Below are 17,110 nucleotides of genomic sequence, written 5' to 3'. Positions count from 1 at the left end.
TGATGTAGCATGCATAAGAAGTTCATTCCTTTTCATGGCAGAATAATATTCCATTGTATGAATACATCACAATTTAGCCATTCATCTGTTGATGGACATTTGGATTGGTTCTACTTTATGGCTATTATAAATAATGTTACTATGAAGTTCATGTACAAGTTTTTTATACGAATACATGTTTTCAATTCTCTTTGGGTATACACTTAGGAGCAGAATTGTTCATGCAGTAACTCTTTTAACTTTTGAGAAATTGCCAGACTGTTTTCCAAAGTGGCTGCACCATTTTACTTTCTCACCAGCAGTGCACGGCAGGTGATGATTTCTCCACATCCTGGCTAACATTTATTATCTATCTTTTTGATTATAGCCATCCTACTGGGTGTGAAGTAGTATCATTTTGTAGTTTCGATTTACAGTTCCCTAATAAATAATATTGAACATCTTTTTATGCGCTACTGGCCATTTCTATATCTTCTTTAAAGAAATATTTATTCAAATATGTGGTAGGCTGAATAATGTCCTTTTAAAAAGTCCAAGTCCTCATTTCTGACCTGTGAATATGTTATAAGCCAAAGAGACTTCACAGATGTGGTTAAATTAAGAATTTTGAGATAGGGAGATTATCCTAAATTATGTGGATGAGTTAAATATAATCACAGGAGTTTAAAGAAGGAGGCAGTCGAGTTATAGTCAGAGGAGAGATTTGACAGAAGCAAAGGTTGAACTGATGCTCTTTGAAGATGGAAAAGAAGGTTATGAGTCAAGGAATTCAGGTGGCCTCAAGAAGCTGGGAAAAGGCAAGGAAATAGATTGTCCCATAGATTCTCTGGAGCTGCCCTATGAACATCTTGAGTTTATTTCAATGAGTCTGATTTTGGATTCCTGACGTCCAGAACTACAAGATAATAAATTTGTGTTATTTTAAGCCACCAAGCTTTTTACAATGTGTTACAGTATCAATAGGAAATGACTGCAAGTCCTTTGTCAATTTTTTAATTAGGTTGTCTTTTTATTGTTGAGCTGTAAAAGTTCTTTACATATTCTGAATACAAGTCCCTTATCAGATATATTATTGCAAATATTTTCTCCCATTCTGTGGGTTGTTTTCTAACTTCCTTAATGGTGGCCTTTGAAGCAGAAAAGCTTTTAATTTTGATGAAGTCTAATTTATCTGTTTTTTTTTTCGCAGTACGCGGGCCTCTCACTGTTGTGGCCTCTCCCGTTGCGGAGCACGGGCTCCGGACGCGCAGGCTCAGCGGCCATGGCTCACGGGCCCAGCCGCTCCACGGCATGTGGGACCTTCCCGGACCGGGGCACGAACCCGTGTCCCCTGCATCGGCAGGCGGACTCTCAACCACTGCGCCACCAGGGAAGCCCCCTGTTGTTGCTTTTAATGTTATAAGAAAGCACTGCTTAATCCAAGGTCATGAAGAATTACTCCTATATTTTCTTCTAAGAGTTTGTAAGTTTAGCTCTTACATTTAGGTCTATGATTCATATTTAGTTAATTTTTGTGTATGGTATGAGGTAAAGCCCAACTTAATTCTTTTGAGTGTGGATATTCAGGAGTCTTGGCACAATTTGTTAAAAAAGAGGGGGCATGTTTGCTAAAAAGCTATTTCATTTAACCCATAGAGAGATTTATTTGATTAGATTATGTAACAGTTGACGAAAATCAGAAAACTGTTGGATATGCCTTTCTAGCTGTGAAAGACTGCACCTGTATACTTGGCATACTACCAGATATGTAGCTGAAATTATTATTCCTGTTTAGAAATTTTCCTGTGTAGTTCTAAATTGTCGAGGACTTGTTATTACCAGGCACTATGGAACTACTTGCTAATTGATTTTTTTCTTGTCTAAACAGGTTGTCAGCATATTTAGGGCTGATAATTTTTTTTCTCTTGGGCTGATAATATCGATAGAGGAAATCAAAGGACAGAGGACTGTTCTGTCGTGCCCCTTTTCATTCTGTGGGCAGAGATGGAAGGAAATCATCTATGAGTCCACTGAGATCCCAATCATACTTTTTTTCTAAGGAGAGTGCTGGTATAATTTGCACTGCATAATGAAATCTCCCTTGTCATGAAAATGCTCTTGTTCAGGGCAACGGTTGGGCTTTTGTGCTACTTTTGCCTCATAACGATAATGAGAGAAAAGTTCACACGGCTTTGAAGACATGGAGAGTCTTTGCCTTTGAATGAAAGATTTAGCATTATTGTAGTCATTTGGTGCAAGAGTCACACATTTGGTGGAAGTTGACATGCTGGACTTGGTAACTCAAGGTTTTTGTTTCCCACCATCCAAACTAATGCAAGTTCAATGTGGAGAGGTATTCTATGGAATTAGCAATCTCTTACGCTGTTTCACTTACTGGAAATCTTTTATTTCCTTAAACAGTCTGAAAGTGAGTCTTGGGAGTAAGTTTCAGACTGTGATGCTTGAAAGTTGCTCCCCTTCCACTGCTCAGTGCTTCTCATTGGCACAGAAAAAATTTTAATTTAGGTTTGCCTTCTCCATTTCTAAGTTATATGATGTCTTCACCTTCTGATGATCACCAGTGTTTCTTCTTCTTCTTCCTTTTCCTTTTTCTCCCTCTGTTCTTCCCCTTTGCCTCTCTTTTCCTCATGTTATTATTTAAAAACTACTAGTGAGTTAATGGGTATGAATTAATGAAAAATCAAAAGGATGAATCGCTGTATGACAGCCAAAGGATGATGTTGTAATTTATACACAGAGGTTGTGTTCTTGAAACATTTGTCCTTTACCTCTCGACTTCAGTCAGTATAGTCAAGCCTCAGTATGAACAATAGCATTCTTATTTGAAATCAACATATATGGCTTTTATAAGGACGAAGCCAACCTTACTTGTAAACAGACACAGAAGGAACAAATGAAGTAATGAACTTAAAGAAAACTTGTTTTTTGGGTTTTTTTTCCATCTTGTCTGGGAGTAGAGATGATTGTGCTGAGGGCTAAGAGATTAAATTGTGTCACTTGTCAGGAAACTGGCAAGTAGCCATCTCTTCTGCCTGCCACTACATGCTGCTTTTGTGCTGTGGATGGGTTTAATAAACGCACTGTTGTGTAAAATGTCATTGCTGCTTTGCCAAGCGGAGGCTGTCATGGGATAGCTCTTCCCCAGGATGACAGATCAATATTGGTCCTCAGCAATCCTGAGACTTGAAGCCACACAGAGGGCATTTTTATGGTTCAGATACAAAAGTCGAAATAGAAACCATTCTTCAAAGCATGGACATATACCTATTTTGTTCTGGAAGAAAACCTAATGTTCTTTCAAAAATGTTCTAACTTTAAAGATAGGCAATGTTATCAAATTTTAATGACAACTTCTAGAAGAAATAATACAAATGACTTGTTACAGTTTTTTAAAAGTTCAATCTGTCTGTTAATCAAATAAATGCAAAGCAAAGCAAGGAAATATACCATTGTTTGCCTTGGTAAACAGCCTAAAATCATATTCATTCAAGCACATGAAATGCTGATGACATATTGTAAAATAGTCCCTCCCTAACATCAGTGGTAGAAGTAAAATTTGGTACAGTCCTTCTGGAAGGAAATTTAGCAATATGTATCAAAATTGTTTAGAATGTTCATACCTTTTGGTGCAGAAGTTCTACTGCTACAAATATATCCTAAGGAATTTATGAGAGAGTCAGCAATGTCTTCCAATAGACTGCCAGTTATTTAAAATGTGGAAAAACTGAAAACAACCTAAACTCCTAACAATGTAAACAGTAAATGTATTATTAAACAGCAATTAAAATATGTATAAGGCTTTTAAAAAAATGATATGGGGAAAGGTTTATGAAATAAAGTTATGTGAAATTAAACAAATGCTAAATATTATATACAGTATGATCTAAACTAAATAAAAATAAGTAAAATAGCAAAAAAATTTCCAGAAATAAGTGTACAAAAATGTTAATACTTATTGACTCTTATTTAGTGTAAACATGAATGTGTTGTGTTTTGTTTAATTTTTATCTACGTTTCTGAATTTTATATATATTCCGCAAAGGACAATGATCGTATCTATAAAAATATATACACAAGAAAAAGAAGTTGCACAGGAAAAGGATCACTATGCAAAGGAATTCATTTAAACCCTCATATGCTCTCTTGCCTTTTGTTTGTTTGTTTGTTTGTTTGTTTTGCGGTACGCGGGCCTTTCACTGTTGTGGCCTCTCCTGCTGCGGAGCACAGGCTCCAGACGCACAGGCTCAGCGGTCATGGCTCACGGGCCTAGCCGCTCCACGGCATGTGGGATCTTCCCGGACCAGGGCACGAACCCATGTCCCCTGCAGGCGGACCCTCAACCGCTGCACCACCAGGGAAGCCCTTGCCTTGCCTTTTAACTTAGCCTTCATCTCACATTTTCCTTATAGCTTCGGGTTCTCACCCTCCCTCCGGCCCAGTCAGATGTAACAGTGTATTTCAGCTAATCTCTGTATCTGCTGTCCCTCACCTTGAGGGACTGGTTTCTTCCCTATTTCTGACCTTGATCCACCCCTTGTTTCTGATTGCTTTTCACATCTTGCCTCCAGGTGTGTGAAGGGCCTGAGCCCAGCCATGAGGCCTGATCAGTGTTTCTGAAGATCAGAGTGTGGTAGTGCTGGCAGAGACAAGCCAGTCTGCACCTCAGCCTAAGTGAATATTATGGTCCAAAATGCCATAGAGTCCATATTAGCTTTTTATTGCTCCCTGACAAGTTACCACAGCAGTTGCAGTTTAAAGCAACGCATTACGGCTTCCTGATATATATGCTCCTACTTACAATTTACCAGTAAGGTAACTGGAGCACAGAGAGCTTAAAAAGAGGTCCAAGGAAAAAAAAAAAAAAAAAAAAAAAGAGGTCCAAGGTCACTTAGCTAGAAAGGAGAACTTGAAACCCAGGTCCTCTGCTCCAAATAGTATGTTCTTTCTCCTATATCTCTCTTCTGGAGCAAACACTGGGACTTGAGTTCAGTTTGGAGTCTGATCTAATTAAGGAGAAAGTCACCTCTCACCTTATCTGTGTCTTAAACCTACACACTTGCTTTATATTGGGTGTGATGGAGCACATACAGGAAGACTTTTCATAATGAACTCAGAACTCCTCGAATAATGCAGATATTAATGTTTTGTTGCTCCTTACAAAATTACCACAAATTTAGCAGCTTAAAACAAGACCTAGGGACTCCCCTGGTGGTGCAGTGGTTGAGAGTCCGCCTGCCAATGCAGGGGACACGGGTTCGAGCCCTGGTCCGGGAGGATCCCACATGCCGCGGAGCAACTAAGCCCGTGCACCACAACTACCGAGCCTGTGCTCTGGAGCCTGCGAGCCACAACTACTGAAGCTCACACACCGCAACGAAGAGTGGCCCCTGCTCACCGCAACTAGAGAGAGCTCGCGCGCAGCAATGAAGACCCAATGCAGCCAAAAATAAATAATAAATAAAATAAATAAAGTAAAAAACAGCCAAAAATAAATAAAATAAATACATTAAAAAAAAAAACCCCAAAACCAAAAACAAGACCTATTTATTAGCTCACTATCTGTATAAGTCAGAAGTCTGACACAGTGTGGCTAGAATCTCTGCTCAGGTTCTCACAAGGCTGAAATCCAAGTGTCAACCAACTACATTCTCATCTGGAGCTGTGGGTCTTCTTCCCAGCTTATAAGGTTGTGGTAAGACACAGGTCCTTGCAGTTGTGAGATGGAGGTCCCTGCTTCCTTGATAGCTATCAGCCAGAGGCCTCTGTGTGCTCCTAGAGTCCAACCTTGTACTTTCTCACATGGCCTCCTCCATCTTCAAACCAGGAACAGTGCCGAGTACGTCACAGATTTGGAATCTCTTTGACTTCCGCTTCCGCCACCAGCCAGAGAAAGCTCTCTACTTTTAGGGCTCATGTGATTAGATCAGGCTCACCTGAATATTCTCCCTATCTTAGGTCAACTATGCCATGCACTGTAACAAAATCACAGGAGTGATAGCTCATTAAAGTCACAGGTTCTGTGGATTAGGGTGTGGAATCATGAGGTGTGGCATTTTTAGAATACTGCTTACCACAATGTGTCTTTTAAATGTCATTCTTTTTCCCCCTGCAGTGTAACTTAGAACATAAATACATGGACATTAGACGCAGACTGCCTATGTTCAAAGTCTGCTCTAACATTTACTAGCCGTACAATCTTGCTAAGTTACTTAACCTCTTATCTCAGTTCCTTGATTTTCTTACCTGAAAAGAGGGAGTAATAAAAGTATAGGTCTCGTCAAGTTGTTATACACTTTAAATGAGTTAATGTGTCAGAAAAGTACTTGGCACACTGAAGTACTATGTTGTCCTTGCTATTATTATTATTGACCTGATTATTATATATCCACTGAAAAGTCCAGATTACTACTCTCCTTGGAGCAGACCCAACATCTCACTTTTCTGGGCCTCAGCTTCTCTTTCAATTTTAGTATTATTTAACTGTCAAAAGTATAATTTATAATGTGACGGATACATCAGAAAAATTTTTACAATTTCCTAACTCACAGCACCAAAGAATTTGTCAAGTTAAAACAAAACAAAACAAAACTATGTTTAGTTTGTGGGCTTAGTTTTTAAGTAAGGGAAACATAGCAGATTCAGTTGACTGTATTATAAACTTGAGAATAGAAACACAGAACCTTTTTTAGTACCATACCTGTTTCTAAATGGGTTTTAAATTCATGGATCAAGAGAATAGGGCATGTGAAAAGATAGGAACAGGAAGCTTAGGGAAGGCCCTAGAGGATGAACGGGAACTGAAAGAAAGGTGGAAGGGATGAGAGGAGAGAAAAAGAAGAAGGAATGGAAGCAATAGAAGAGGAAAGACCACTGAGAGGTAGAGAGGGCTGGTAAAGAAAAGGGGGAAACATTACTAAACTTTACTGAGCATGTACTATATTCTTGGCATAGCTAGGGACTTAGGTTATCTCACTGAATCCTCAGAAAAGGTATAACTGTCATCACTTTATAGATAAGAAAACAGCAACCAAAAGAGTTTAATCTTTCCAAAATCAACTATGTTAGTATACAGGCATCAGAACCTACATCTTTCCAGAGTTCATTGTTATTTGCTGATTCCACGTTCACAAGGACTAATGGTGAAACAGAAAGCACTCCTCACACATTGTTAGTCCAGCTTCAAAGAGTGTTCCCGTTACACTGAGAAAAGACTTAGGTGGGCTTAGGTGTTACTGCCACTTAACACTACCTTAGATCATTAATTACTTGAGTCAAGACATTTGGAGTCTAAGGGTCCGAAAGGATACATGCACCCCACTGTTCATTGCAGCACTGTTTACAATAGCCAAGACATGGAAGCAACCTAAATGTCCATCGACAGAGGAATGGATAAAGAAGATGTGGCACATATATACAGTGCAATATTACTCAGACACTAAAAAGAATGAAATAATGCTTGCAGCAACATGGACGGACCTAGAGATTGTCATACTGAGTGATGCAAGTCAGACAGAGAAAGAGAAATATCGTATGGTATTGTATGGTATCGCTTATATGTGGAATCGAAAAAGAAATGATACAAATGAACTTATTTACAAAACAGAAACAGACTCACAGACTTAGAGAACGAACTTATGGTTACCAGGTGGGAAGGGTCAGGAGAACGGATATTTAGGGAGTTTAGGATTGACAGGTATACACTGCTATGTTTAAAATGGATAACCAACAAGGACCTACTGTATGGCACAGGGAACTCTGCTCAATATTTTGTAACAACCTAAATGGGAAAGAATTTGAAAAAGAATAAAAACATGTACATGTATAACTGAATCACTTTGAGGTCCACCTGAAACTATCACAGCATTGCTAATCAACTATACTCCAATATAAAATAAAAAGTTAAAAAAAAAGACATTTGGAGTCTAGTTAAAACAGACCTCCCAAATGACTTATGCCTCAGGATAAATCACTCGTCTGAGCCTCAGCTTTCCCATCTGTAAAAAGTAGGCTTTGAATCAGATAAACTGCTAAATTCTGAAATCTATCTTAATGTCACGCTGCCAGATTTTCGACTGAGTGTTATTCTTGAACTCTTAGATGTCCCCAAACCATTCAAGTTCATGGCAGGAAGGAGTAGGGTGGGAAACAGTCTCAGTGGTAGTAGCAAGGATCTATCACAAAGAACTGGAGACCCACACCAGAGCTGTCTTCACATAGGCACAAGGCTGTGATGCGGATTGGGGAGTTGGTATAGGGTTGCTCCTGTTAGGACCACTGTTCAGAGCTTTTCAGGTCATTCACTGCACAACCTCACCAGGCAAAATTCACATATACAGTCATAGGCCACGGCCCTGGCTCCAGGAAGCCAGAACGAAGACCAGTGGGTAGAGTTCATAATAAAAACAACTGTGGCTCAGTAGAAAAATAGCAAACTTTGTAATTGTTCAGAGTTGCGCATTACTGTTGTGAAAAACTTTATCTTCGGGACTTTTCAGGCCAGGACCACATGAGGTAGGGGATTCTCCTATTGAATTAGAGTTTAGAGAGTACTTAAGCGATATACAGGACTCGATTTTGGAATGTATTCAAAGTTAGATGGGTGATCTTCTTAAAATGTTTAATTCTTAATTTCCTGAGTCCGTATTATTATGGCCATAATAACTGTACCTGCCTCATATGGCTGCGCTAAGTGTACAGAAGATTGTGTGTCTGTGTGTACCCACATCTCTATTTATATTATCAACCTATCTGTCAATCAATCTATGTATCCATCCATCCAACCATCCACCCACCTACCAACCTACCTACCTACCTACCTATCTTAGCCCAATGCTCCACACATGATGAAAGCTCAAAAAATGTTAGCTGTCATCATGATTATTCTCTTTACAACTACTGAATGACGCTCCCAACACAGCAGAACTTCCTTTTATCTCCGTAGGCATGAGCAAAGAGTGGTGGTACTCTAAGAGATGCCATTTTTCATTCTTAATTGTAGAATAAGCACATAACATGAAGTTTATTTTATCTGAAGCTTAGGGCCAAAGTTTGGCTGAGGCGAAATCATTATGAAATAATGATTGTGGCCCACTTTTCTGAAGTTTCCTTTAACAACTTTATTTCTAAACTTTTAAAATGGAGCTTCTCCAGGGTCCAGTATTAGCAATCACTATCCCCACCGTGAGTCCTAGAATTACACAGCATCTAGTTCTAATCTCTCACTCTGCAGCATGGACATTCCCTCACCCAGAAATTAATTTAGTCAATTCAGCCTGAAAATTCTATTCAAAAAGCATGTGTTTCCTGCGGGAATGTCACTTATTTCTTTTCTTGTTGATAGGGGATGCCGACGTACCTGAAAAAAAAGCGTGATTTTCCTCCACAAGCTGCAATGATGCAGCTGTCCAAAGTAATCACTGCATCAGAACAGTTGGATAGGGAAAAAGTGTCCTTGGCTGCTTTATAAAAAACCAGTAAGCTAGCTTCTTTATGCTTAAAAAAGCAGACTGAGGAAGGGCTACAAAGCTTACATTTCTGCCACTTAGGTCACAGTTTTCAGTGCGGCTCCATGCAAGCTAAAACCATTCTTACCTACAGGCCTTGGCCTGTGCTACCCTCTCTCCCCACTCATTAATTTACCCTCCTTTCTCTTCTCATTTTATTCACTCATTCATTCATTCATTCAAAACTCATTCATTCAGCAAGAATTTATGGATTCACATCTATAATATAACTGCTTGGCCTGAGGAGATCTACAATCTAGTAGAGGTGCTAAAATAACATTGGGACATGCTTTTCTCCCCAAGGAAATCTCTCCTAATTGTTCAATCTACAATTCCTTTAGCTAGTGTTTTATTTATTTATTTTTGGCTGTGTTGGGTCTTTGTTGCTGCGCGCGGGCTTTCTCTAGTTGCGGCGAGTGGGGGCTACTCTCCACTGTGGTGCATGGACTTACTGCGGTGGCTTCTCTTGTTGTGGAGCACAGACTCTAGGTGCGCGGGCTTCACTAGTTGTGGCACGTGGGCTCAGTAGTTGTGGCTTGCAGGCTCTAGAGCACAGGCTCAGTAGTTGTGGCGCATGGGCTTAGTTGCTCCGCGGCATGTGGGATCTTCCCGGTCGAGGGCTCAAACCTGTGTCCCCTGCGTTGGCAGGCAGATTCTCAACCACTGTGCCACCAGGGAAGCCCCTAGCTACTGTTTTGATCTCTGATAGAATTTTATATTATTTACCAAGAGCCCCATGTAGATGACTCTTTTATTTTGTCAAATAATCTTTAGTTCTTTAAAGAGAGGGTCCCTGGCTCAAGCCACCACTATTCTATCCTGAGCAAGATCTGGCTCCACTCCAGCTACAGAACCTCACCTGGTGTTTTTCATCCAAGACACGTGATTTCCTTCTTTCCTGGGACCACTTGCTTCTTCTCCCTCTGTGCTCTCATTCAGGTTTGTGGGGTTAATAAATTATTTTTTTCAGACTCAGACTGGAATCTTCTTACAGAATAGCTTTTCAGAATCTTTCCATCCAAACTCCTACAGAAAGCCCTTATAAATGTTTGCCAAATCCATGAACACACACACGGTGCATGACATGGAATTTCTTTGCTAACACTACAATAGTTACAATATATTGTTCTCTACACATTTTATTATTTGCTCATCAGCTCATAGCATTCTTCTTTCCAATCAGACTGAAGGCCTCATGGAACAGAAGATACATCTGTATCCCTTCCTCACACTGCCTGGCTCAATGTTGAATGTGGTAGCCATCAACAAACACAAATTAAATACTAGCTGAAATTCAGTAAGTAATAAGAGATCGGGAAAGTCATTACAGAAAGCTTGCTTTGACAGTCTTCTCTTTCAAGTACAGAACTTTTGGAGAATTATTACTCTGCAAAGGCACAAGTACGTCTCATTGACGTGGCAGATTTACTTTCCAAATAATTCTAACATTTCAGATCTTTACCTGAGTCTGCCATCCTCTGCTGCAGCACCTCCAGGTATAATCTTCGTAATAAATATGCCAGGGTCATCTCCAATGTGGGGATTATCTGTCCCTCCAGCAATACTGAATCCCAGGCCAGAATTCCCCTGTAGAAACAATAAGCAGACATTAAATGATGTGGCTGTCACCTAAACCTAGTTCCCCTTGTACTCTGCGTTATCATCTTACTACTCAAATGGAAATCAGGTGATAACAGCCTTGTATGCAAAGCTATAAAGTGCACTGTCAGCAGACAAAGGAAGGTCAGGAACAATACTCAGGTTTGTCCCTGCATTGCAACAATTCAAGGGCCTTTTTGATTTTTGATTCTAAGAAATGCTTCCTTTATTAGCAATTAAAATGATCATTATGAAGTAGGAAATAAATGCTTACAAACTGTGTAATATGAGAAAATGTAAAAAATCATTAGTGTCCATTGTAAAAATTATACACACATACGAAAAAGAAAGGAAGGAAATGAGTCACGTGAAAAACATTTGATTTGATAGAGTAGTGACATTTAGGTGTTTTCATTCTGCTATTTCTGGTATTGTTGCTCTAATACTATTTATCCAGCAAAGAAACGTGTTTTCCTATTAATAAGGAACTTTGACTTCAGAAGGCAGGGACCTCTTCTAGAGTCATAGCAAATGTGAGACACTTTTCAGTAATAAACAGGTTTTAATTTGCTGTAGATACAGACAAGGAATGCATTATTGTTGCAGCATGTAAATTTGAACAGTTTATACTCTAATATAGCTTTCATACTTACTCCTGTAGACTATAGTAATTGACATCCAATGTACATATAGCCCTCTAAAATTTGTATGTAATACATAATTAAACATCTCTCCCAAATTCACAAACCGTCTTATTTTTTATTTTCATATGCTTTTAAAATCTCCATCTCCATGGCTACATTATGTTTCCATACTATATTCTATTTTTTTTCTAATTCACAGTATATTTTAAGCCATTTCCACACAGCTAGATAGTCTTTATAATTATCCATTTAAGTGACTAAATAATATTTCACTCAGGTCATTTGTTTAACCAGTCCCTTGTCACTGGATATCTAATTTCTTTCTATACTCTTACAACAAATATAGCTTACTAAATTTATGATCATTTGATTAAATTTTGCTCTTGGGTAAAAAGAGATGAGGAATAAGAATTTAGTAGTTAATCCAGAAAAATTAATTAGGGCACTCAGTCAGAAAAGTTCAATGTTAAGATAAGATCAAGTATAACTTGACAGTTATACCACCACTGCAAATGTCAAGGTAATGCTTAGCAATTTTTATTGACTGAATTAATAAAACTGAATTTCAGAGGGTTGGTTTCACAATTATACATTGAAAGATTGAAGTTAATAATTCAACCACAGCCACTAAAATCTCGTCTTTGTACTTCTGACTTCTCTCTAATTCTGTTTTCTTTGAAAAATTCCAGTGTTCTTTGAACAGAGGTATTACTTAGCAGTAGTCAAATAATGAATTTATTTAATATTTATTAAACACCAGCTTTGTACCTGGCACTGGACTAAGCCCTGGAGCTACAGCGGTGAACCTTTCAGTTTATGAGTCATACGAAAGGCAAGTGCAGAGTGTAAGAGTGGCTAACAGGAAAGCCACACACAGGGACTCTTCCTGAAGGTGACGAGCACTTAGTTACTTTTAAGTGGGTCAAGGTGGGAGTTGGAGAGGAGGACAGAATGTTCCAGGAAGAGGGAAGAACATATGTAAAATCCCTTGAAGTAAGAACGGGTATGCCAGGTCCAAGAAACAGACGATGAGGCTAGAATGAAGAAAGCAAGAAGGAAAATTGGATGAGATGTGCCTTGATCATTAGGTTCTTCAGAGCAGTATGTATGTGAATCCATTTTTGGTTTTAATTACCTATTGACACCAGATGACTGCATTGGTGTTATATGAATATCTTCTACATGACTGCCTCGAAGCTAAGGCTTTAGGGATTAAGACCAGGTGATTTCTGCCTTCATGGAATTCAAGGCAGAGCAGAAAAGACAGTGATAGTTTGGTGTTTGGTGACCAGTACATTTTCACTGTATAACCTCAACCACAGTGTCAGGTCTATAGCCACCAAGACAGTATTTAGGTGACTTATGAGGCAGTAGAAAATTATAGAATAAGATCTTGGGTTTTAGAAGGAAATGAGGGGAAGGTGAGTATTTTCAATGTAATTTGGGTTAGCTCCAAAAACATCAACTAGAGTATATTGGTCTTACCAGAGCTGACACCTCAGGGATAACAATTTCTTCATTCATATGGGTAGGGAAGGAGGCAAGCAGAGATTGGGAGATATCCCAATGATTTCTCCTGATAATATCAAAATTTTTGGAGAGGGCACTGAATACTTTGTCATTTGAGAAAAATATTCATGATCTAGCTCTTAACCCTGTCTCCTTTATTTCTAGCTTCATACTTTAGCCCCCAGGAACACTGAACTGAACTGCTGTCTCTTTCCTGCACAGTACACATGATAGCCCATCTCTTGGCCTTTACTCATTCTGCATTCGCTACAAGAAATCTCCCACCTCCCCCTTGATGGTTTAGATGGCATCTGCTCCAGGAAATATTAAATGACCACCACAACTCCTCTTCATTGGGTAAGTCACTCCTCTTTTGAGTTTTTGTAAATTTCTCTGCCTAGCTATGTCATATACTGTGGTATTTTGACATTATATATTTATGAGTCTATCTTTCCTTCAAACTGACCTTATAGTAGGCAGGAACTGTACAATATTCATCTTTGTTTCTTGGTGCCTTTTGTGGCACATAGTATTGTTCATTAAATATTTGATGAATGAATGAACAGACGAATTTATTAAGAATATTCAAGTTATAAAGGGAAGACTCAAAGGACACAACAAAAGTCCACAATGTGTTAAGGAATATAATACAGAAGTAGAAGCCATTTTTTTCTTTGTGGCTCCAAGAATAAAAATGGAAAGCCCAGAAATTCAAATTGTGGCTTAGCTGAAGGACGAATGATGAGACAAGAGCTGTTCAAATTGAGAATAGGCTGCTTTGCAAGGGAGGGAGGATCCTTCACTCAGAGGGCAGCTGGCTAGACACTGAACATGAGGGATCCAAACATCTACTGAGAGGTTAAACTGGATGACTTCAAAGGATTCTTCTGGATCTCTGGCTAGATTTGCAGGAAAACGGTTCTTGCCAGCAGGAAAAAAAGGGAATGCTAGAGGAAACTTTAGAGGGGGATGTAAGTCACTGCTGTATTTTTTAAAACTTATTGTATGAATTCACAGACCATTGAACAGCTTTGATGACAACCTAGCAGTATGTAACCATCGTTTTTGAATTGACTCTCATATGGAGAATATGGTGGCTCTGGTATTTACTAACATACATGCCCCTGCCCTCAAATCCACTCTGAGGAAAGGAATGAATGAAAAAGGAATGGATGAATCAGAGAATCCACAATAAAAAGAGGTAGGTAGAATTCTCTGGCAGCCCAGTGGTTAGGACTTGGTGCTTTCACTGCCAGGGGCCAAGGTTCAAACCCTGGTTGCGGAACTAAGATCCTGCAAGCCAGGCAGCACGGCCAAAAAAAAAAAAAAAAAAAAAAAGAAAAAAGAAAAAAAGAGGTAGGTAGAGACAGAGTATAACTGGACCTGTGTTTCCAGTCCCATAGATTCCCAAAAGCTTTTGTATTTCAGTTAAAACCAGTCTGCAAGTTGGGCCTATCCAGTCGCCATGGTTCCTTAGAAGAGGCTCATCTGAATTCAGCTAAGGAAATTATTTAAAGTGCTTTCCCTTCTTCCCCTTATTATTCTCTCCCAGCCGTCCCTTTCAGGCCTTTGCTACCAGCAGCAGCATTCAGTGCAGAGGGAGAGATAAAAAGCAGCAGTGAAATTACTGCCTGCTGTTCTCCATGGCTGAATCTCTCCAGTCCCCTGACAACTATCCCAGAGCCAGACAGCCGCAAGGGCAGACCCCAGAACCTCTCTCTCTGAGCACCCATCTTTCCATGTGAACAGGCAGACCCCTGGCTGACACCCTTAGATCCTGAAAATTGTGACTAATTAACTGAGTGCTGGTACCTGACACAGTCAATGGAAACTGCAAGGTGCCATGCTGGTGAGGGCAGCCTCTGTATAGAGTTCCAGGTAGGATGCTGTTTCGTTGTTGGGCAGATTCCATGCCTGAGAATGTGGCTGGCAGGGACCATTCTTTCTCCTGGTTCCCAGTCCTCCACACTGGCTGACTCTCCCCCAGGAGCACAAGCCTATTGTCTAGCCAAGTTGTACTTTCTCCTTCATGTACTACACTCTATCTCCTCTCAGAAAGAAAAAAATAATTAGCAAAAAGAAAAGACAATTTACCATTTAATTGATGGTTGCAAATATATATACAATATCCTCAGAAACTCCTCTTTCATTAAAAAATTATTCTCTAACAGAAAATCACCCCCAAAATGGGGTTGTAGAAAAGAAGAGGAAAATAAAGTGATATCATAATCATATATATTTATAGAATGTCCTACTGACAAAGAATTTCTTTGACTGTCAGAAATTTCTACTTTAAAATACTATTTTATCTGGTAATTCAATTCTAGGAATTTATCCTAAAGAAATAACCAAAGATGTGTACAATGATTTAAGTTCAAAGCTTTGTGGCAGTATCATGCTTCTTCTAAAAACAAAACAAAACAGAAAACAACTCGTAAATGGAAATATCCAAACAATGGAGAAATGGTTAAAAATACTGTGGTATGTCTATTTGAATGTGGGAACATTTTGGAGCCATTAAAACTGTAGTGATATTTAATGACAATAGAAAATGTTCATTATACAAATGTGAGAGGAATAAAAAGTGTATGAAATTTTAATTAAAGTATGATCACCACTAAAATATTAAAAATGACTTGTTTTTAGTAAGAACATTATTACTTACTAATTAGTAATAGTAAAACTATAATAATTACTATTATTATAATATTAAGTAATAATTTAAACTACCTAAAAGGGAGACTTTTTTTAAGTTATAAAGTTCTTAGTAAAATACTAAAAATGTCCTCAAGGGAACTAACGTTTAGTGCATTTTTCTTTTTATGCTAAACACTGAGCTAGGCTTCTTACAATCCTCTATCTGGTAGACAGTATTTTCCCCTTTTTATATATTAAAAAACAAAACACAAAAACAAATAAAAAGAAAAGAAAAACCCTGAGGCTGAGAAGAGTGAAGTAACTTACATAAAGACAGAAAGTGAGTAAATAGTGGAATTCAGATTCAAACAGGACTTTTTAGGCTCCAAATACTAATTTTTTCCCTGTTACATCATACTGCCTCTTTTGGGTTAAACAAATAATTTGACGGTAAGGAAATAATAAAAACAATAGCAATAATAAACCATTAAACTTTGTTTTTGAAAAGAGTCTAAACCGCTCCTATCAGTATCATAAAAATATTCAAAAAATTTGTAATGGAAAAGCAGGTACTGGGACCATTCAGACCTGGGTTTGAGTGCCAGCTTTGCCCTTGCTGGATGTTTGACATTAGGTACCCTTCTTTCTTTTTGTTTTTGGTGGTACGCGGGCGTCTCACTGTTGTGGCCTCTCCTGTTGCGGAGCACAGGCTCCGGACGCACAGGCTCAGCGGCCATGGCTCATGGGCCTAGCCGCTCCGCGGCATGTGGGATCTTCCCGGACCGGGGCACGAACCTGTGTCCCCTGCATCGGCAGGCGGACTCTCAACCACTGCGCCACCATGGAAGCCCTAGGTACCTTTCTTAATTTTGAGTCTAGTTTCCTTGTCTGTAAAATGTACATAATAGTAACTACTTCACAGAATTGTTAGAAAGATTAAAGTAAATGACATATGTGCTAGCAGAGCATAGATCCTGGCACATGGGTGATGATCAGTCAATGTTAGTTCACTTCCTTTGGTTTGACACAGCACTGTTAAAAGGGTCCTTACAAATAGGAGGACAATAAAGGCAAATAGAAGTTAGACAATGTATTCTTTCATTCATACCTCCAACAAGTATTTGTTGATGAATTTTAACCTACAATTTTACTATATGTTATTTCACTTGGTGAAGATAATTTAATTACACATTCTAAATATGGGAGAAGGGATGGTTA

At 38.9% G+C, this 17,110-nt stretch overlaps 1 protein-coding gene across 8 annotated transcripts in view; it reads right to left on the bottom strand.

Moving 5' to 3' along the window:
- The window catches only part of DLG2 (discs large MAGUK scaffold protein 2), an 812,656-nt gene that overhangs the window by 613,319 nt on the left and 182,227 nt on the right, over positions 1-17,110 (bottom strand). For all 8 annotated transcript variants that reach the window (XR_014326386.1, XM_082844899.1, XM_082844903.1 and 5 more), the window contains one exon: positions 10,966-11,090. Coding sequence is in view for 6 of the 8 variants with exons in the window: in XM_082844899.1 (XP_082701025.1) it covers positions 10,966-11,090 (125 nt within the window). In the remaining 2 variants the exon portion in view is untranslated. The remainder of the gene's footprint in view (positions 1-10,965; positions 11,091-17,110) is intronic.

This window comes from Leucopleurus acutus (assembly GCF_964270905.1).
Source record: "Leucopleurus acutus genome assembly, chromosome: 8".
Classification (NCBI taxonomy): Eukaryota; Metazoa; Chordata; class Mammalia; order Artiodactyla; family Delphinidae; genus Leucopleurus; species Leucopleurus acutus.
The sequence above is the reverse complement of the archived record's forward strand: the minus strand, read 5'-3'. Positions and strand labels throughout refer to the sequence as shown.